The sequence below is a fragment of the Pristiophorus japonicus genome, chromosome 7 (genome assembly GCF_044704955.1).
Source record: "Pristiophorus japonicus isolate sPriJap1 chromosome 7, sPriJap1.hap1, whole genome shotgun sequence".
In the NCBI taxonomy this organism is placed as follows: Eukaryota; Metazoa; Chordata; class Chondrichthyes; family Pristiophoridae; genus Pristiophorus; species Pristiophorus japonicus.
The window spans coordinates 208929913-208952073 of NC_091983.1; the positions used below are offsets into that span (position 1 = coordinate 208929913).

A 22161-nucleotide genomic window follows, 5' to 3' on the forward strand; every position below is an offset into this window, starting at 1 on the left:
CTCTCTCTCTCTCTCTCCCCCCCTCCCAGCCTCTCACTCTCTCCCCCCCCAGCCTCTCTCTCTCTCTCCCTCCCCCCAGCCTCTCTCTCTCCCCCAGTCTCTCCCTCTCTCTCCCTCCCCCCAGCCTCTCTCTCTCCCCCTCCCCCAGTCTCTCCCTCTCTCTCCCCCCCCAGTCTCTCCCCCTCTCTCTCCCCCCCCAGTCTCTCCCCCTCTCCCCCCCCCCCAGTCTCTCCCCCTCTCCCCCCCCCCCAGTCTCTCCCCCTCTCTCCCCCCCTCCCCCAGTCTCTCCCTCTCTCTCCCCCCCCAGTCTCTCCCCCTCAGTCTATCCCGCTCTCTCTCCCTCCCCCAGCCTCTCCCTCTCTCTCTCCCCCCCCCCCCAGTCTCTCCTCTCTCTCCCCCCGAGCACCAGTCTCTCCCTCTCTCTCCCCCCCAGTCTCTCTCTCCCCTCCCCCCCAGTCTCTCTCTCCCCTCCCCCCCAGTCTCTCTATCTCCCCCCCCCCAGCCTCTCTCACTCTCTCTCCCCCCCCAGCCTCGCTCTCTCTCCCTCCCCAGCCTCGCTCTCTCTCCCCCCCCAGCCTCGCTCTCTCTCCCCCCCCCCCCCAGCCTCTCTCTCTCTCTTCCCCCCCCAGCCTCTCTCTCTCTCCCCCCCCCAGCCTCTCTCTTCCCCCCCCCAGCCTCTCTCTCCCCCCCCAGTCTCTCCCTCTCTCCCCCCCCAGCCTCGCTCTCTCTCCCCCCCCAGCCTCGCTCTCTCTCCCCCCCAGCCTCGCTCTCTCTCCCCCCCCAGCCTCGCTCTCTCTCCCCCCCCAGCCTCGCTCTCTCTCCCCCCCCAGCCTCGCTCTCTCTCCCCCCCCAGCCTCGCTCTCTCACCCCCCCCCACCAGCCTCTCTCTCTCTCTCTCTTCCCCCCCCAGCCTCTCTCTCTCTCTCTCTCTCTCTCTCCCCCCCCCCAGCCTCTCTCTTCCCCCCCCCAGCCTCTCTCTTCCCCCCCCAGTCTCTCCCTCTCTCTCCCCCCCCAGTCTCTCCCTCTCTCCCCACCACAGTCTCTCTCTTCCTCTCCCCACCACAGTCTCTCTCTTCCTCTCCCCACCACAGTCTCTCTCTTCCCCCCCCCCCCCAGTTTCTCTCTCTCCACCCCAGTTTCTATCTCTCCGCCCCCCAGTCTCTCTCTCTCTCCCCCCCCCCAGCCTCTCTCTCCCCCCCCAGCCTCTCTCTCCCCCCCCAGCCTCTCTCTCCCCCCCCAGCCTCTCTCTCCCCCCCCAGCCTCTCTCTCCCCCCCCAGCCTCTCTCTCTCTCTCCCCCCCCCCAGCCGCTCTCTCTCTCCCCCCCCCCAGCCTCTCTCTCTCTCCCCCCCCCCCCAGCCTCTCTCTCTCTCCCCACCCCAGCCTCTCTCTCTCTCTCACTCTCTCTCTCTCTCCCCCCCCCAGCCTCTCTCTCTCTCTCTCTCCCCCCCGCCTCTCTCTCTCTCTCTCTCTCTCTCCCCCCGCCCCAGCCTCTCTCTTTCCCCCCCCAGCCTCTCTCTTTTCCCCCCCCCAGCCTCTCTCTCTCTCTCTCTCTCTCTCTTCCCCCCCCCAGCCTCTCTCTCCGCCCCCCCAGCCTCTCTCTCTCTCCCCCCCCCAGCCTCTCTCATTCTCTCTCTCTCTCCCCCCCCCAGCCTCTCTCTTTCCCCCCCCAGCCTCTCTCCCCCCCCCCCAGCCTCTCTCTCTCCCCCCACCCTCCAGCCTCTCTCTCTCTCTTCCCCCCCCCCAGCCTCTCTCTCTCTTCCCCCCCCATCCTCTCTCTCTCTCTCCCTCTCTCTCTCTCTCCCCCCAGCCTCTCTCTCTCTTCCCCCCCCCAGCCTCTCTCTCTCTTCCCCCCCCAGCCGCCTCTCCCACTCTCCCCCCCCACCCGCCTCTCCCACTCTCCCCCCCCACCCGCCTCTCCCACTCTCCCCCCCCACCCGCCTCTCCCTCTCTCCCCCCCCCCCCAGCCTCTCCATCTCTCCCCCCCCCCAGCCTCTCTTTCCCCCCCCCCAGCCTCTCTTCCCCCCCCCCAGCCTCTCTCCCCCCCCCCCCCAGCCTCTCTCCCCCCCCCCAGCCTCTCTCTCTCTCCCCCCCCAGCCTCTCTCTCTCTCTCTCCCCCCAGCCTCTCTCTACCCCCCCCAGCCTCTCTCTACCCCCCCCAGCCTCTCCCTTTCTCCCCCCCCAAGCCTCTCTCTTCCCCCCCCCCACCCCCAGCCTCTCTCTTCCCCCCCCCCACCCCCAGCCTCTCTCTTCCCCCACCCCCAGCCTCTCTCTCTTCCCCCCCCCCCCAGCCTCTCCCCCCACCCAGCCTCTCTCTCTCCCCCCCCAGCCTCTCTCTCCCCCCCCAGCCTCTCTCTCTCCCCCCCCCAGCCCCTCTCTCTTCCCCCCCCCCAGCCTCTCTCTTCCCCCCCCAGCCTCTCCCTCTCCCCCCCCCAGCCTCTCTCTCTCTCCCCCCCCCTCAATCTCTCCCTCTCCCCCCCCAGCCTCTCCCTCTCCCGCCCCAGCCTCTCTCTCTCCCCCCCTCAGTCTCTCCCTCTCCCCCCCAGCCTCTCCCTCTCCCGCCCCCAGCCTCTCTCTCCCCCCCCCTCAGTCTCTCCCTCTCCTCCCTCTCTCTCCCCCCCAGTCTCTCCCTCTCTCTCCCCCCCCAGTCTCTCCCTCTCTCTCCCCCCCAGTCTCTCCCTCTCTCTCTCTCTCCCTCCCCCCCCCATCTCTCTCTCTCTCCCTCCCCCCCCATCTCTCCCTCTCTCTCTCCCTCCCCCCCCCATCTCTCCCCCCCCATCTCTCCCTCTCTCTCTCCCCCCCCCCCGTCTCTCTCTCCCCCCCCCCCGTCTCTCCCTCTCTCTCCCCCCCCCCGTCTCTCCCTCTCTCTCCCCCCCCCCCCGTCTCCCCCCTCTCTCTCACCCCCCCGTCTCTCCCTCTCTCTTCCCCCCCCCCCAGTCTCTCCCTCTCTCTTCCCCCCCCAGCCTCTCTCTCTCCCCCCCCCCAGCCTCTCTCTCTCTTCCCCCCCCCCCCAGCCTCTCTCTCTCTTCCCCCCCCCCCCCCCAGCCTCTCTCTCTCCTCCCCCCCCCCCCAGCCTCTCTCTCTCCTCCCCCCCCCCCCAAGCCTCTCTCTCTCCTCCCCCCCCCCAGCTTCTCTCTCTCCTCCCCCCCCCAGCTTCTCTCTCTCTCTCTCTCTCTCTCTACCCCCCCCAGCCTCTCTCTCTCTACCCCCCCCAGCCTCCTCTCTCTCTCTCTCTCCCCCCCCCAGCCTCTCTCTCTCTCACTCTCCCCCCCCCAGCCTCTCTCTCTCTCCCCCCCAGCCTCTCTCTCTCTCCCCCCCAGCCTCTCTCTCTCTCCCCCCAGCCTCTCTCTCTCCCCCCCCCAGCCTCTCTCTCCCCCCCCAGCCTCTCTCTCCCCCCCCCAGCCTCTCTCTCTCTCTCTCTCTCTCTCTCTCTCTCTCTCTCCCCCCCCAGCCTCTCTCTCTCTCTCCCCCCCCCCCCAGCCTCTCTCTCTCTCTCCCCCCCCCAGCCTCTCTCTCTCCCCCCCCCCAGCCTCTCTCTCTCCCCCCCCCCAGCCTCTCTCTCTCCCCCCCCCCCCCAGCCTCTCTCTCTCTCTCCCCCCCCCAGCCTCTCTCTCTCTCGCCCCCCCCCCCAGCCTCTCTCTCTCTCTCTCTCTCTCCCCCCCCCCAGCCTCTCTCTCTCTCTCTCCCCCCCCCCCTCCCAGCCTCTCTCTCTCTCTCTCTCTCTCTCCCCCCCCCCAGCCTCTCTCTCTCTCCCCCCCCCTCCCAGCCTCTCTCTCTCTCTCTCTCTCTCTCTCTCTCCCCCCCCCCAGCCTCTCTCTCTCTCTCTCTCTCTCTCTCTCTCCCCCCCCCAGCCTCTCTCTCTCTCTCTCTCCCCCCCCCCAGCCTCTCTCTCTCCCCCCCCCAGCCTCTCTCTCTCCTCCCCCCCAGCCTCTCTCTCCCCCCCCCCCCCAGCCTCTCTCTCTCCCCCCCCCCAGCCTCTCTCTCTCCCCCCCCAGCCTCTCTCTCTCCCCCCCCAGCCTCTCTCTCTCCCCCCCCAGCCTCTCTCTCTCTCCCCCCCCCCAGCCTCTCTCTCTCTCTCTCCCCCCCCCAGCCTCTCTCTCTCTCTCTCCCCCCCCCCCCAGCCTCTCTCTCTCTCTCCCCCCCCCCCCCCCCAGCCTCTCTCTCTCTCTCCCCCCCCCCAGCCTCTCTCTCTCTCTCCCCCCCCCAGCCTCTCTCTCTCTCTCCCACCCCCAGCCTCTCTCTCTCTCTCTCCCCCCCCCCAGCCTCTCTCTCTCTCTCTCTCCCCCCCCCCAGCCTCTCTCTCTCTCTCTCTCCCCCCCCCCCAGCCTCTCTCTCTCTCTCTCTCCCCCCCTCCTCCCAGCCTCTCTCTCTCTCTCTCTCTCTCCCCCCCCCCTCCCAGCCTCTCTCTCCCCCCCCCCTCCCAGTCTCTCTCTCTCTCTCTCTCTCTCCCCCCCCCCCTCCCAGCCTCTCTCTCTCTCTCTTTCTCTCCCCCCCCCCCCCCCCTCCCAGCCTCTCTCTCTCTCTCTCTCCCCCCCCCTCCCAGCCTCTCTCTCTCTCTCTCTCTCTTCTCCCCCCTCCCAGCCTCTCTCTCTCTCTCTCTCTCCCCCCCCCAGCCTCTCTCTCTCTCTCTCTCTCCCCCCCCCAGCCTCTCTCTCTCTCCCCCCCCAGCCTCTCTCTCTCCCCCCCCCAGCCTCTCTCTCTCCTCCCCCCAGCCTCTCTCTCTCCTCCCCCCCAGCCTCTCTCTCTCCTCCCCCCCAGCCTCTCTCTCTCCTCCCCCCCAGCCTCTCTCTCTCCCCCCCCCCCAGCCTCTCTCTCTCCCCCCCCCCCCAGCCTCTCTCTCCCCCCCCCAGCCTCTCTCTCTCTCTCCCCCCCCCAGCCTCTCTCTCTCTCCCCCCCCAGCCTCTCTCTCTCTCCCCCCCCCAGCCTCTCTCTCCCCCCCCCAGCCTCTCTCTCCCCCCACCCCCAGCCTCTCTCTCTCTCCCCCCCCCCAGCCTCTCTCTCCCCCCCCCCAGCCTCTCTCTCCCCCCAGCCTCTCTCTCCCCCCCCCAGCCTCTCTCTCCCCCCCCCAGCGTCTCTCTCCCCCCCCCAGCGTCTCTCTTCCCCCCCCCCCCCAGCCTCTCTCTCCCCCCCCAGCCTCTCTCTCTCTCCCCCCTCCCAGCCTCTCTCTCTCTCCCCCCTCCAGCCTCTCTCTCTCTCCCCCCTCCAGCCTCTCTCTCTCTCTTCCCCCCCCCCCAGCCTCTCTCTCTCTCCCCCCTCCAGCCTCTCTCTCTCTCCCCCCCCCCAGCCTCTCTCTCTCTCCCCCCCCCAGCCTCTCTCTCTCTCTCTCTCCCCCCCCCAGCCTCTCTCTCTCTCTCTCTCTCTCTCCCCCCCCCCAGCCTCTCTCTCTCTCCCCCCCCCAGCCTCTCTCTCTCCCCCCCCCCCCAGCCTCTCTCCCCCCCCCCCCAGCCTCTCTCCCCCCCCCCCCCAGCCTCTCTCCCCCCCCCCCCAGCCTCTCTCTCCCCCCCCCCCAGCCTCTCTCTCTCCCCCCCTCCCAGCCTCTCTCTCTCCCCCCCTCCCAGCCTCTCTCTCTCCCCCCCTCCCAGCCTCTCTCTCTCCCCCCCTCCCAGCCTCTCTCTCTCTCTCTCTCTCTCCTCCCCCCCAGCCTCTCTCTCTCCCCCCCCCAGCCTCTCTCTCCCCCCCCCAGCCTCTCTCTCTCTCCCCCCCCCCAGCCTCTCTCTCTCCCCCCCCCAGCCTCTCTCTCTCCCCCCCCAGCCTCTCTCTCCGCCCCCCAGTCTCTCTCTCCGCCCCCCAGTCTCTCTCTCTCTCCCTCCCCGCCCAGTCTCTCCCTCACCCCTTCCCTTCCCTTTCCTTTCCTTTCCTCTCCTCTCCTCTCTCTCTCTCTCTCTCTCTCCCCCACCTCCGATGTTTTCTCTCCCTCAGATGGCCGCGAAAATGTTCGTGTAGATAATCACAGCGATATTTTACGCAAAAGTCCTAAAGATACAGCTCCAGCTCACAATTCATGCCCGACATCCTTGACGGTTTCGAGGAGTCTGCGCATGCGCGGGAAGACGCAGAAGGACGCTCAAAAAACTAGTGCAAATAATCACTCTGTTTCGTTATCCAAGCTTCCATACAGCCACAGTTTCTCCCTTTGGCGAAGTGACGAGCCTCCACTTAGTAACTGCTCACGTTGGGATGATTGAAATCAAAAGGAGTCACAGGTACACGACTTTCCACCTTGTGGTGCAGTATAGTAGTATTCCCGAGAGCAGCCTGAAAGCAAACCATTGGTTGGCATTACTGGCCATCCTAGATGACAAGTTGGTGAGCAACACTAGTCCAGATAGACTAAATCTTTAAAATTGGCAGCAATGAGGTGATTGTAAACACTATTTTAAAATCCAAGCAAAGCTTTCCACTGGAAGCTATTTGTTCAGTGATATTTAATTTGATAGCTTGCTTTTCAGTGTGCTTTCCATAGTTAAGCCTATATCAATTTTGCCCCAATACAGACAAAAAAGGAACTCATCTGTACTGCCAGGCAGATTGCCGCCAGTGGACAAGCTGTTGCAAAGTTTGCTCAGATAATTGCAGGCCGCTGCCTAGACAAGAGATGCGCGCATGACCTGAAGTGCGCTGTTGAACAGATACCAACCATCAGCAATCAACTCAATATCATTTCCAGGTACAGTAACATGTGACTGATTTAGGCCAGTAGACGAGTACTTATGCTCCACATTTAGACAAACAATGTTCGTCAAGAGTTCCTTTTCAGATTACAGAAATACTTGCAGATTTCTTACACCATTACTCACGGTGAATCGGGAGGTTACACTGATGCAAGGGTGGTGCTGGGAAGTGGAAGGGTGCATATGTCCACTGAAAGGATTTAGAAAGAAGTTTGTAAGAGCTTTCCCCAGAGAGAGTGGGGTAAATTTTCATTCTCAGCCCCTGGGTGGAGTGAATCAGCTGTCCTTTGTTGAACCTGCCTGATTATTGTTCTTTGTGGATTGGGAATACCTGGCTCATCTTCCTCAAACTCTTTACCTACATTCTATAGGTGCTAGTATCTGTGTTGGTGCTGGAGAGCAGATAGAGTGTTTGACACAATCTGCTGCGATTGTCGGGGGCTGTTGGCCTCCTCATCTTGGAAAGAACGTATAGAAAGAGAAAGAGATTTATAATGCATTTCAAAGAAACTGGAAATAAAAGAGGGGTAAAATCAGATTGCATCATTTAGCCTCTGCCTTGAGGATTAAGAAAGTAAGTCAGGGTAGGAGGGAAAATAATAAATGGAGAATACTTGCAATATTGGTCCAAACTCAACCTCACCAATTTCTCCCACAGATTCTCAGCTAAAATGGGCCAGGGCTATGTCCTCATGCCGGGTACCCTGCTTCAGCATGGCAAGACCATCTTCTGCCGTGGCCCCCTCTCATTGTTGGTGCACTCCCTATGCCTAGAAACAAAACACATTCAGGTAGATGTTAGCAACCATCTGAGCACCCGACTAGCATCTTTGTGCATAGACCACCTTCCTCCTGCTACTAGGATTTTGAAAAGGAATTTGTCTTGTGCATCTGCTGGCAGTATCTTTTGAAAAAGAAAAAAGCAAAAGACTTGCATTAATTTAGCACTTTTCACGACCACTGGACTTCTCAAAGCGCTTTACAGCCAATAGTACTTTTGGAGTGTAGTCACTGGTGTGGGAAGCACAGCAGCCAATTTACGCACAGCAAACTCCCACAAATAGCAATGTGGTAATGACCAGATAATCTTTTTTTGCTATGTTGATTGAGGGATAAATATTGGCCAGGACACGGGGTTTAACTCCCCTGCTCTTTTTCGAAATAGTGCCACGGGATTGTAATGTCCTGACCCTGCAGTATAGACTTATACGAGGCACATGCTGAAGTCAAGGTCACTCTGGACCTGCACCTTTATTTCACAGCTCTCGAGTGCCACACTTGCCTGAGACCTGCCTTTATATACCTGTGTGGTATGCAGTGTCTCCTGCAAGTGCACCCCTGGTAAAGTATGCTTGTGGTTATAGGTCATATCTAGTTACAGTCATGTATAGCATGGTAAGATACAGTTATATACAAGTAGTGTGAGATACATGCCATCACCCTCCCCCAAGGTCTTATTGTCTTTATAGATTCAGTCTCTCAGGTGGTCTACGCTCTCGTGTGGAGCGTCATAGTTATGGTTCAGTTGTTTGCCTTGGTGCCTGTTTTTCTTTCGGTGTGATTGCTGGTATCTCGCCTGGGCTGTCTGTTTTGTTCAGTATGATTGCTGGTGTCTCGCCTGGGCTGTTTGTTGAGACTGCCCTTTCCTCAGGTTGTTCCCTCTGTCTGTCCACCAGGTGTGGCGTGAGTTCCACATTGTAGTCTGCCTCTGGTCCTGCAGTGTTGTTGGTGAATCTACTTTTTACTTGGTCTACATGCCTCCGGCAGGTTTGGCCATTGTCCATTTGTACAACCTGTAGCCTGTTTTCTTCCTTGCCCGTTACTGTCCCTGCAAGCCATTTGGGACCCCTGCCATAGTTGAGCACAAACACTTTGTCCCCTATATCATTCCACCTCCCCTTCGAATTTCGGTCATGGTACTCAGTTAGCTTCCGGTGCTTTGCCTCAACAATTTCATGCATGTCTGGGAGGATTAATGAGAGCCGAGTCTTTAAGGTCCGTTTCATCAATAGTTGCGCGGGGGGAACCCCAGTCAGCGAATGCGGACGAGATCTGTATGCCAGCAGCAGTCACGACAGGCGGCTCTGCAGCGTGGGACCTTGGATTTTTAGCATGCCTTGTTTAACGATTTGCACTGCTCGCTCCGCCTGGCCATTGGAGGCCGGCTTGAACAGTGCCGTCTTAACGTGATTTATGCCGTGGTCAACCATAAAATCTTGAAATTCTGCGCTGGTGAAGCACGGATCATTATCACTGACCAATATGTCAGGAATTCCGTGCGTTGCAAACATGGTTCTAAGCCTCTCCACAGTGGTGGAGGTGGTGCTCGAGTTTAAAATGGTGCACTTGATCCATTTTGAAAATGCATCGACGACTACGAGGAACATTTTGCCCATGAATGGGCCCGCATAGTCTACATGCACCCGCGACCACGGCTTGGTGGACCAGGGGCTTAGGGGGGCCTCCCTGGGGACATTACTGAGTTGGGCACAAATGGTGCACCGCCGGACGCAGAGCTCCAAGTCCGCGTCAATGCCAGGCCACCAGACGTGAGATCTGGCTATGGCCTTCATAAGGACGATCCCCGGTTGCTCGCGGTGGAGCTCCCGGACAAACGCCTCTCTGCCTCACAAGGGCATAACTACTCGGCTGCCCCACATCAGGCAGTCTGCCTGCAGTGATAGTTCATGCATGCGCCTATGGAAAGGTTTGATCTCCTCGGGGCAGGCATCGTGAGCCTCTGCCCAGTCACCGGTTAAAACACATCTTTTGACTAAGGATAACGTGGGGTCGCTGGTCGTCCAGGCTCTGATTTGGCGAGCCGTCATGGGCGAACCTGTGGATTCAAAGGCATTGATTGCCATGACCATCTCACAGTCCTGTTCGTCGGACCCTTCCGTGGTCGCCAGGGGTAGCCTGCTAAGCGAGTCGGCACAGTTGTCTGTGCCTTATTGTGTAAGACGCCAGCATGAGTACCCACCGCTGAATGCGCGCCGAGGCTTTGGTGTTTATTGCCTTGCACTCGGATAGCAGGGACATGAGGGGTTTATGATCGGTTTCTAACGCGAACTTGACCCCGAAAAGGTATTGGTGCATCTTTTTGACACCGTACACACACGCGAGCGCCTCCTTCTCAACCATACCGTACCCGCGCTCCGCCTGCGAAAGTGACCTGGAGGCATAAGCAATGGGTTGTAATTTACCCACATCATTGACATGCTGTAAAACGCATCCGACCCCGTATGCTGATGCATCACATGTAAGAACTAGCTTTTTACCTGGGTCAAAAAAGGCTAAAACACAATTGGAACATAGAAGGTTGCGTGCCTTATTGAAGGCGCGTTCTTGGGCATCCCCCAAAACCAATCGCACCCCTCTGAGTAGCATGTGGAGAGGCTCCAGCAGCGTGTTCAAGTTCTGCATAAAGTTCCCAAAGTAATTGAGTAGCCCGAGAAAGGCGCGCAGTTCCGAGACATTCCGGGGCCTGGGTGCCAGACGAATTGCTTCGATTTTCGATTCTGTTGGGCGGATTCCATCAGCGGCAATCCTTCTGCCCAAAAATTCAACCTCGGGCGCGAGAAACAGACACTTGGATTTCTTAACTCTTAGGCCTACCCGATCCAATCGACTTAGTACTTCCTCCAAATTGCAGAGATGGGAGTCGGTGTCCCTGCCCGTGATGAGTATACCATCTTGAAACACAACCGTCCCTGGGATGGACTTGAGCAGACTCTCCATGTTGTGCTGGAATATAGCAGTTGCCGACCTGATGCCTAATGGGCATCGATTGTACATAAAGAGGCCTCGATGTGTGTTGATGGTGTTGAGTAGCTTAGACTCTTCGGTCAGTTCTTGCGTCATATACGCAGATGTGAGATCTAGTTTCGAGAAACGTTTTCCTCCAGCCAATGTGGCAAATAGGTCCTCCGCTCTGGGCAACGGGTATTGGTCCTGTAGGGAGACTCTGTTTATGGTAGACTTGTAATCCCCACAGATTCGTACGGATCCATCAGGCTTCATGACAGGGTTGATGGGACTTGCCCAGGCGCTAAATTCCACGGGTGAGATAATGCCTTCCCGCAGAAACTGGTCCAATTCGTGTTCAATCTTTTCCCTCATCACATAAGGCACAGCTCTAGCCTTGTGATGGACCGGTCTGGCATTCTGTGTGATATAGATTTTAACTTTAGCCCCTTTGAAGCTGCCCACACCTGGCTGAAAGAGATGTTCAAAACGACTTAGAACTGTTGATCAGAAGGTCCGTTCCTCTGACAACATGACGTGAACATCATCCCATTTCCAATTTAGTTTTGCCAGCCAACTTATCCCCAACTGTGGTGGGAGATCTCCGGGGACAATCCACAGGGAAAGTCGGTTCACCGTCCCTTTGTGTGTGACTGAGAGCATGGCACTGCCAAGGACTGGGACAATTTCTTTGGTATAGGTCCTTAGTTTGGTGTCGATCCTTGTGAGTTTTGGTCTGTTGCTTTTGTGCGGCCACAGCTGTTCAAATTGTTGGACGCTCATGAGAGATTGACTGGCTCCCGTGTCCAGTTCCATGTTGACGGGTATCCTGTTATGTAGGACCCTCATCATTATTGGAGGCGTCTTGTTGTAAGAACAGTGGACATTGATCGTGTTGACCCGCTGTACCTCGGTGTCCCGGGCACTGTCCCCACTGTCTTCTGGTCTGCTTTCCGACCCTTCCGATTCGTATACCAGCCGAGCTGCTGTTTTTCTGCACATGCGAGCCAGATGGCCTCTATAGTTGCAGTTTCTGAAAACAGCATGCTGAAATCGACACCCCCTTGTTGAGTGCCTCCCCCCATATCTCCAGCACAGACCGCTTCCATTGTTTCCGAAGGATGAGCTGTGTCTGGCTGATCTCTCGAGCTTCTCTCAGTCTGTAGTTGATTGCTCGCATTGTGGGTTGATGAGGTGTGAACGGCCGTTCATGTGGCCCTTGATGGCTTCTGGTGCCACTGCCTGCTGTTGAAGGCCTGATCTCCTGCCTTTGTGTGTGAGGGTAGCGGCTTGTTTCACGCTGTGAACCCCTTGTTCCGATGTTTCGTTAGTTGTCGTACCCGCAGTATAGATCAACCTCGTTTCTTCTGCTGCCAAGAATGTCTGTGCGACCAGTGCTGCTGCCTCTAGGGTCAAGTTCTTGGTCTCTATAAGCTTTCGGAATATGCCTGCATGGCTTATTCCTTCAATAAAAAAGTCTCTCGATATTTCTCTCCTCAGTTCATCGGAGAACTCACATAAACAAGCCAGCCTCCGAAGTTCTGCCACAAAGTCGGGTATGCTCTGGCCCACACAGCATCTGTAGTTGTAGAACCTGTGTCTGGCCATGTGTAGGCTGCTCGCTGGCTTCAGGTGGTCTCAACTCCTCAAACAACTTGCTTGCTGGTTTCTCGGGTGCCAGCAGATCCTTCATTAAGGCGTATGTTTTCGAGCCACAGCTGGTCAAGAGATGGGCTCTTCTCTTGTCTGCCTTATCGTCGCCTAACCAGTCTTTGGTCACAAAGCCTTGTTGGAGCCCTTCTATAAAGTCCTCCCAATTGTATTTCTCATCTGAGCCGTTGGTAGCCATTCTGTGGATTCTGTGATCCTGTAACTCGTCGCCACTGTAAAGTCCTGACCCTGCAATACAGACTTACACGAGACACATGCTGAAGTCAAGGTCACTCTGGACCTGCACCTTTATTTCACAGCTCTCGAGTGCCGCACTTGCCTGAGACCTACCTTTATATACCTGTGTGGAACAGGTATACAGTGTCTCCTGCAAGTGCACCCCTGGTGGTAAAGTATGCTTGTGGTTACAGGTCATATCTAGTTACAGTCATGTATACAGTTATATACAGTAGTGTGAGATACATGACAGGGATCTTTTACGTCCACCTGAGAGAGCAGATGGGGCCTTGGTTTAACATCTCATCCGAAAGACGGCACCTCCAACAGTGCAGCACTCCCTCAGCCCTGCACTGGAGTGTTAGCCTAGATTTATATATTCAAGTCCCAGGAGCGGGACTTGAACCCACAACCTTGTGGCTCAGAGGCGTGTGTGCTACCCACTGAGCCACGGCTGACACCAAAGGTGAACGTTGAACTGTTATGTTATTAAAGAAAGAACTTTTATTTACACAGCGCCTTTCACATTCTCAGGAGTTCCCAAAGTGCTTTAGAGCCAATGAGTCACTGTTGTAATGTAGGGAAACACGACAGCCGATTGCACATAGCAATATTCCACAAACAGCAATGAGATAAATGGTCACATCATCTGTTTTTAGTGTTGGTCGAGGAATAAATATTGGATAGGGCACCAAGGAGAACTCCTCTGCTCTTCTTCAAAATAATGCATTTACATCCACCTGAGAGGGTAAACGGGGCCTCGGTTTTACGTCTCATCTAAAAGACGCCACTCCCTCAGTACTGCACTGCAGTGTCAGCCTGGATTATTATACAATTGTGCGCTACAACTTCTGTTGACAAAAGGTTTCTGTTGACAAAGCAGACATTGATGGGGAGATTCAACACCGCCTCCAGTGCGCCAGTGCAGCCTTCGGCCGCCTGAGGAAAAGAGTGTTCAAAGACCAGGCCCTCAAATCTGCCACCAGGCTCATGGTCTACAGGGCTGTAGTAATATCCATCCTCCTGTATGGCTCAGAGACATGGACCCTTTACAGTAGACACCGCCAGTCGCTGGAGAAATACCACCAACGATGTCTCCGCAAGATCCTACAAATCCCCTGGGAGGACAGACGCACCAACATTAGCATCCTCTACCAGGCCAACATCCCCAGCATTGAAACACTGACCACACTCAATCAGCTTTGCTGGGCAGGCGACATGGTTCGCATGCCAGACACGAGACTCCCCAAACACATGCTTTATGCGGAGCTCCTTCACGGCAAACGAGCCAAAGGTGGGCAGCGGAACTGTTACAAGGACACCCTCAAAGCCTCCCTGGTAAAGTGCGACTGACACCTGGGAGTCCCTGGCCGAAGACCGCCCTAGATGGAGAAAGTGCATCTTGGAGGGCGTTGAGCTCTTCGAATCTCAACGCCGAGAGCCTGAAGAGGTTAAGCGCAGGCAGCGGAAGGAGCATGTGGCAACCCTTCGATGAATGTCTGTCCCACCCGTGACAGAGTCTGTGGCTCTCGTATTGGACTGTTCAGCCACCAAAGAACTCACTTCAGGAGTGGAAGTCAGTCTTCCTCGATTTCGAGGCACTGCCTCTGATGATGACAACTTCTGTGTTATGTGAAGAAGTTTTGCAAGAAGGGGTTATTTTTCTCTGCATGCTCTGCCTGCTGTCTCCCTGAGTTTGCAGGAAACATCTACACTGAGTCCCTGCCTTACATGGATGAAGAGTACACATTTATACAAAATTGGGTGCACTTATCTTGGCACTATTCCCAATGCTACTGAACTTCATTTGTCCTGAGTTGCCATAGTTGAGACATTATATTCATTTATACAGCTCGCACATCAGATTTAACAGGTTGGCAATCTTTGGCATTACCCTCCTTGGCAGCACCACCTGCAGCAAATCTTTGAGATTAATCAACCTGCCAGCCCTTCTGTCCTATGAATGTAACCCCTGGGGAGCTCAATAGTAGCATTTTAAAAACATTTTACATCTGAAATCCCGAAGCGTGACATGCATTGATGCTGAAGTTGTAGTACTACAAGATCCTAATATGGCACCCCCCACAGTGCAGCATTCCCTCATTACTGCACTGCAGTGTCAGCCTGGATTATTATACAATTGTACCCTACAATTTCTGAGTTATGAGAAGAAGTGTTGCAAGAAGGGGTAATTTTTCTCTATAACATCCTCCAGCCCTATAACCCTCCGAGATCTCTGCGCTCTTCCGATTCTGGCTTCTTGCGCATTTGCGATTTTCATTACTCCACCATTGGTGGTCGTGCCTTCAGCTGCCTAAGTCCCAAGCTCTGGAATTCCCTCCCTAAACCTCTCCGCCTCTCTACCTCTCTTTCCTCCTTTACTACGCTCCTTAAAACCTACTTCTTAGAGCAAGCTTTTGGTCACCTGTCCTAATATCTCCTTATATGGCTCCGTATCAAATTTATAAAAACATAAGAATTTGGAGCAGGAGTAGGCCATTTGGCCCCTCGAGCCCACTCTGCCATTCAGTAAGATCATGGCTAATCTGATCTTGGCCTCTTTTCCACTTCCCTGCCCGCTCCCCATAACCCTTGACTGCTTTATCGTTCAAAAATCTGTCTATCTTCACCTTAAATATATTCAATGACCCAGTCTGCATAGCTCGCTGGGGTAGAGAATTCCAAAGATTCACGACCCTCTGAGAGAAGAAATTCCTCCTCATTTTAGTTCTAAATAGACAATCCCTTATTCTTAAACTATGCCCTCTAGTTCTGGATTCCCCCACGACTGGAAACATCCTCTCTTGTTGAGCCCCCTCAGTATCTTAAATTTTGTTTGATAAAGTTCCTGTGAAGTGCCTTTGGAAATTTTATTGTGTTAAAGGGCCTTGGCGAGACCATACCTGGAGTACAGTTTTGGTCTCCTTATCTAAGGAAGGATATACTTACCTTGGAGGCGGTACAATGGAGGTTCACTAGATTGAATCCTGGGATGAGAGACTGTGTAGAATGGGCCTATACTCTCTGGAGTTTAGAAGAATGAGAGGTGATCTCATTGAAATATACAAGATTTTGAAGGGGATTGATAGAGTAGATGCTGAGAGGTTGTTTCCCCTGGCTGTAGTATCTAGAACTAGGGGGCACAATCTCAGGATAAGGGGTAGGCCATTTAAGACAGAAATGAGGAGGAATTTCTTCACTCAGAGGGTTGTGAATCTTTGGAATTTTCTGCCCCAGAGGGCTGTGGATGCTGAGTCTCTGAATATATTCAAGGCTGAGATAGATAGATTTTTGGAGTTTAGGGGAATCAAGGGCTATGGAGATCGGGCAGGAAAGTGGAGTTGAGGTCTATGATCAGCCATGATCTTTTGAATGGCGGAGCAGTCTCGATGGGATGTAGAGCCTACTCCGATTTCTTATGTTCTTCTTTCTTAAGGCGCTATACAAATGCATGTTGTGTTGGAACAGTTGGGTGCTGCGGTGGGAGGAACTATACATTCTTCCAGAAATATTGAGTTAAGGTGGGCCAAATGACCTTTCCTTTCTGTATCTATCTTGTGATAAAGTTTTGCAACAATTTATTTCATAATGTGCATCTCCAATTATAAATTGTGTCTTTTTACATTGTTGCAGCGTAAAGGCAGTTACACCAAGTGATAAATCAGCAAGTGAAATGCTGGTAAAGAATGCTGAGAACCTGATGAGAATTGTACTGCAAACCTTCCAAGCAGCAGAGGCAGCATGCATCAAGGTGAGATGAGGGAAGTGTTACCTTTGCCCTCTTTCCTACCACCATTTTGCCACAGTATTGCTGGTCCCTTTTGTTCACAAATGACACATAGCTACTTCGATATTGACACCATTTAAATTTAGTGTCTCTGTAGATTTGCGTATCAGCAGAAATTCTTCTTTTTAATAATGTTCTGCTGGTTACAAATTGCCAGGTGACTCAGGCTACAGGAGTTAAAGTATCAGCCATCCATTACTATTTTCATCACTAATTTTGTGTCACTCAAGATTCTTCACTATGTACCCGTGTTCCCCCATAACCATCATCCCATCGAGGCATTAAATTTACCCATGAATATAATATCCCTTGTAATTTGTTATAAAATGACTGTTTTTCTGCCCCTTCGGCTGTTTGGGTTGGCTTCTAGGTCTGCATAATTATCACACAACAGAGTTGGCATTTCCCCTATACAATCTACCGGTCAGAACTTGGCCAGTGCTTCCCTCCACCAATTCTTTGATTCCACTGATGCAAGCTTCTTAGTAGCCCATCCAAGTACTAACTTATGTGGGAGACATAGCGCCAAGAGAGATAGAGAACAAGGGTTCTGATGAATACCTGAAACATTAACTCTGTTTCTCTCCACAGATGCTGCTTGACCTGCTGAGATTTCCAGCATTTTCTGTTTTTATTTCAGATTCCAGCATCTGGAGTATTTTGCTTTTGAGATAGAGAGCAAGGTGGGGAAGGGGAGTAAAATGAAAATAAAGAAATACAAATGTGTCTGTGCTGTATGATTGTATTAATGTATAAGCTGGAATAAGTAAAGAGAAAGCCGGTTGGCAAATTCTAGTCTGCAAATGCCTGATCTCATCTGATCTTGGAAGCTAAAGCAGAGTCTGCCCTAGTTAGTACTTGGATGGGAGACCACCTGGGAATACCACCACAGGCTTCTCCCAACATTCATACTGCAGTTAACCAATCAACAAACTTTTTGCTGCTCCCTCCTGCACTCAATCTCTCTCTCCCTCTGCCTTTATTTTGCCCGTTTCTTTGCTGCACATTCTCCTGTGTCAGAAGCTGTAATCTCCCTGTCATGTATTCAACCAGCATTGTAACCCATGTATAAACTGACCTAAGTTGTACACCGTGAGAACACTGACCACTAGGTGGGAGACACTCCTAACCTGGACCTTCAGGTATAAAAGGGGAAGCTCCACCCACCTTCATCACTTGAGTGCTAAGGAATAAAGGACAGGTCACAGACTGACCTTCTCTCAAGCATGGGCCTCGTGTGCATTTATACTGTGTAGTAAGGACGTATCAGTGGCGACAAGAACGTGGGATTTAAACCACGCGAGCATGGCCACTAGCAGAACAGATGAGAGGTACTGTGCTAAGGAATGGTTGGGACAGAGATTCAACATTGTTAAAGCAGCACACAGTTCTCCAGGCAGATAAGGGTCAGTTACAGCCGGTAGCTTATGCCTCCAGGAGTCTGTCCCAGGCAGAAAGGGGCTACGGGATGGTAGAAAAGGAGGCACTCGCATATGTATATGCGGTAAAGAAAATGCACCAGTACCTGTTTGGCAGGAAATTTGAGCTGGAGACAGATCACAAACCCCTAACGTCCCTTTTGGCCGACAATAAGGCCATAAATGCAAACGCATCGGCCCGCATACAGAGGTGGGAACTCACGTTAGCTGCCTATGACTACACAATTCGGCACAGACCGGGCACCGAAAACTGCGCCGATGCACTCAGCAGGCTCCCACTAGCCACCACTGAGGGGGCTACCGAGCATGCTGCTGAGATGGTCATGGCTGTTGAAGCTTTCGGAAGCGAAGGCTCACCAGTGACCGCCCGTCAGATTAAAGTCTGAACAAATAGAGACCCGCTATTGTCTCTAGTCAAGAAATGTGTCCTGAATCGGGACTGGGCAGCCACGTACAGGGCATGCCCTGAGAAATTTAAACCATTTCACAGGCGCAAGGATGAACTCTCGATTCAGGCCGATTGCCTACTGTGAGGAAACTGCGTAGTCATGCCCCAGATGGGCAGAGAGGTGTTCACCAGAGAACTCCACAATGGGCACCCGGGCATTGTCACAATGAAGGCAATTGCCAGATCACACGTTTGGTGGCCAGGGATAGAAGCAGATCTGGAACTTTGTGTTCGCAGGTGCAACACATGTGCCCAGCTGGGCCATGCGCCCAGGAAAGCCCCCCTTATCCCCTGGCCATGGCCCGCCAAGCCTTGGTCACGCATCCATGTGGACTACGCAGGTCCTTTCATGGGGAAAATGTTTTTGGTTGTAGTAGACGCCTACTCCAAATGGATCGAGTGTGACATTTTAAATTCAAGCACATCCTCTGCCACGGTAGAAAGTCTACGGGCAATGTTTGCCGCCCACGGTCTACCGGACATCTTGGTCAGCGACAATGGCCCGTGCTTCACAAGCACTGAATTCCAGGACTTCATGGCAGGCAATGGAATTGACCATGTTAGAACGGCACCGTTCAAGCCGACCTCAAACGGCCAGGCAGAACGAGCAGTGCAGATAATCAAACAGGGGATGCTCAGATTCCAAGGGGATTCCCTACAAACCACTTATCACGCTTCCTGTTGGCCTATAGATCCCGACCACACTCGCTCACAGGGGTTCCACCCGCAGAGCTACTAATGAAAAAGACACTCAAAACCCGATTATCCCTTATACACCCCACCATGAAAGAAATTGTCGAGAGCAGGCGCCAGTCACAATATCACTACCATGACAGGAATGCGAGGGCACGATGTATTGATGTAAATGATCCTGTTTTTGTCCTCAACTACGCTGCAGGGCCCCAAATGGCTCGCAGGCACTGTGATTACCAGAATCCTATTTCCCTCTTTGGCAGTTAAACTTATCAATGGACAAATCTGCCGCAAACATGTGGATCAAACAAAAAGGAGGTTCAGCAACCCCAAAGATGCAGAGGAAGAACACGATATAGAGTTCACTCCACCACAGGTGACCGAACACCGGAACCAAAGGAAGGAGAGCCCAGTCACTGTGGGCAGTCCGGACAGGCCTGAGGCACTGCAAACAGCAGACACTCAGGCCAGCGCCCAACAACCGGAGCCTCAACTCAGGCGCTCTACAAGGGAGCGTAAACCACCAGAGAGACTCAACCTGTGATCCCAATAAGACTTTGGGGGGGGGTGGGGGGGGGAAGGTGATGTCATGTATTCAACCAGCATTGTAACCCATGTATAAACTGACCTAAGTTGTACACCGTGAGAACACTGACCACTAGGTGGGAGACACTCCTAATCTGGACCTTCAGGTATAAAAGGGGAAGCTCCACCCACATTCATCACTTGAGTGCTAAGGAATAAAGAACAGGTCACAGACTGACCTTCTCTCAAGCATGGGCCTCGTGTGCATTTATACTGTGTAGTAAGGACGTATCACTCCCAATCAATTCTTTGGCACAAACACCCAGCTAAACCTCCTCAAATCCACAGATCTTCACATTGTAACAATGTGGCCCTACCAGTCTGTGTTGGTGATATCTTCCACATGAGCAGGTGTCCCAATTCCATGTGCCTGCATTGTTCCCATATCTTGTAGCACATTTCACAACCCTCTGCATAAAAAAAGTTTCTCCTATTCACCATCTGAAATCTCTTACATTTAACCATATATTTATATCCCCTTGTTCTAGACCACACCAGCATTGGAAACAGCCTATTTCTATCTACTCCATCCCATCCCATCACATTTTTTACCACCTCCAACTCACCCTGTAATCTGAAAAACAACCCTGATTTTCAAAACAGCTATTTTTCCCTTCCTCCTTGGTTTAACATCCTTACATTCTACTAGTAAACTCTTATTTGCTCCTGAATATCTACCATTCATCATCAATTTATTCCTAGTTACCATTACAGCCCTGGAGTTCCAGCATGGAAGTTAGAGCCTGCTATCACTAGATAAGTTGTGTGTATTGGTTCAGCTTTGTTTAACTGCGTCAAGCCATTTCTGTCAATGATGACACCAGCACTTACTATCTCAAAACGATCATTGGAAAAGATGAAAAAAAATTATTAAATTTGTCTCTGATTCTAGCTGATTTAAAAAAATCTTCCTGCTGGTAGAGCATTCCTGCCTTAACTATTACACCTGTACTGTAATATCGTGACCTCAATATATGTGTCCACTTCTGATGTGAGATCAGATAATGGTTGTGTTAATATAATAGATGATTCTAACACACCACTCTTTGATTCAAGGGTCTGAGACAGCCCCCTTCTAACACAGATGAAGCTGAGGCTGCTTCCCTGTGCATTCAGTGGAGGAAGAAGTTGCAGCAGTACAGAGCCCATGAAGCCTCCAATCCAAAGATATCTGAGTTAGGACTGCGCCAGACAAGAGCCAGAGAAGGAACACCCAGTCTGACCTCTATTTGTAAACTACCAAACTTCCTATAACAAGCCAACCAATGGCATTTGGGTGACTATTAACAATTTTACATAAAGAAAAATGTAACTTCACAAACTCTATTTCATTGGCTGTAAAGCGCTCTGGGACATCCGGTGATCGTGAAAGGTGCTGTATAAATGCAAGTTTTTCTTTTCCTGTAGGTATACAACTGGCAGATCTCAGCTTTGGAAGTGTGAAGTTTACTGTACAAATTACAAAGTTGATTGCATTGTTGAAATACATAAAAACATAAGAACATAAGAAATAGGAGCAGGAGTAGGCCATTTGGCTACTCGAGCCTGCTCTGCTATTCAATAAGATCATGGTTGATCTGATCTTGGCCTCAACTCCACTTCCCTGCCCGCTCATCATAACCCTTGACTCCCTTATTGTTCAAAAATCTGTCTTTCCCCACCTTAAATATATTCAAAGACCGAGACTTCAAGCTCTCTAGAATAGAGAATCCAAAGAGTCTCAGTTCTAAATGGACGACCCCTTATTCTTAAACTATGCCCCCTAGTTCTAGATTCCCCCACGAGTGGAAACATCCTCTCTGCATTGCTCTGTCGAGCCCCCTCAGTATCTTATATGTTTCAATAAGATCACCTCTCATTCTTTTAAACTCCAATGAGTATAGTCCCAACCTGCTCATCCTTTCTTTATAAGTCAACCCTTCATCCCTAGAATCAACCTAGTTAACTTTTGCTGAACTGCCTCCATTGCAAATATATCCTTCCTTAAATAAGGAGACCCAAACTTTATGCAGTACTCTAAGTGTGGCCTCACCAATACTCTGTGCAGTTGTAGAAGAACTTCCCTGCTTTTATTCTCCCTCCCCCTTGCAATAAAGGCCAATAATTATTTTGCCTTCCTGATTATGTGCTTTACCTGGATACTAACTTTTTGTGTTTCATGCTCAAGGACCCCCAGGTCCCTCTGCACTGCAACATTTTGTAATTTGTTTTTTTATTTTTTCTGCCAAAGTGGATAACCTCACACTTTCCCACATTATACTCAATCTGCCAAATGTTTCCCCACTCACTTAGCCTGTCTACATCCCTTTGCAGATATTTTGTGTCCTCCTCACAACTTGTTTTCCCACCCATCTTTGTATCATCAGCAAACTTGTCTACATTACACTTGGTCCCTTCATCCAAGTCATTAACATAGATCGTAAATAGTTGAGGTCCCAGCACTGATCCCTGTGGCACCCCACTAGTTACCGTTTGCCAACCAGAAAATGACCCATTTATCCTGACTCTTCTGTTTTCTGTTAGCCAATCCGCTATCCATGCTAACATATTACCCCCAACCCCACTGTGAGTTCTTATCTTGTGCAGTAACCTTTTATGTGGCACCTTATCGAATGCCTTCTGGAAATCCAAATACACCCCATCCACTGGTTCCCCCTTATTCACCCTGCACGTTACATCCTAAACGGACTCCAGCAAATTTGTCAAACATGATTTCATTTTCATAAAACTATGCTGACTCTACTTGACTGTATTATGCTTTTACAAATGTCCTGCTACTGCTTCCTTAATAATGGATTCCAGCAATTTACCAACAACAGATGTTAGGCTAACTAGTCTCTAGTTTTCTGCTTTCTGTCTGCCTCCTTTTTGAAATAGGGCCGTTACATTTGCAGTTTTCTATTCTGCTG

At 52.7% G+C, this 22161-nt stretch overlaps 1 protein-coding gene across 3 annotated transcripts in view; it reads left to right on the forward strand.

The window, feature by feature from the left end:
- The window catches only part of LOC139266930 (vinculin), a 54050-nt gene extending 32719 nt beyond the window's left edge, over window positions 1-21331 (forward strand). For 2 of the 3 annotated variants that reach the window (XM_070884562.1, XM_070884563.1), the window contains exons 6-8: window positions 6493-6665; window positions 15934-16051; window positions 20309-21331. In XM_070884562.1, the coding sequence (XP_070740663.1) occupies window positions 6493-6665; window positions 15934-16051; window positions 20309-20506 (489 nt within the window). In that variant the 3' untranslated portion in view covers window positions 20507-21331. Of the gene's footprint in view, window positions 1-6105; window positions 6202-6492; window positions 6666-15933; window positions 16052-20308 lie in introns of those variants that run through there. The other variant, XM_070884564.1, reaches the window with a different exon arrangement.
- Window positions 21332-22161: the final 830 nt, after the last annotated feature.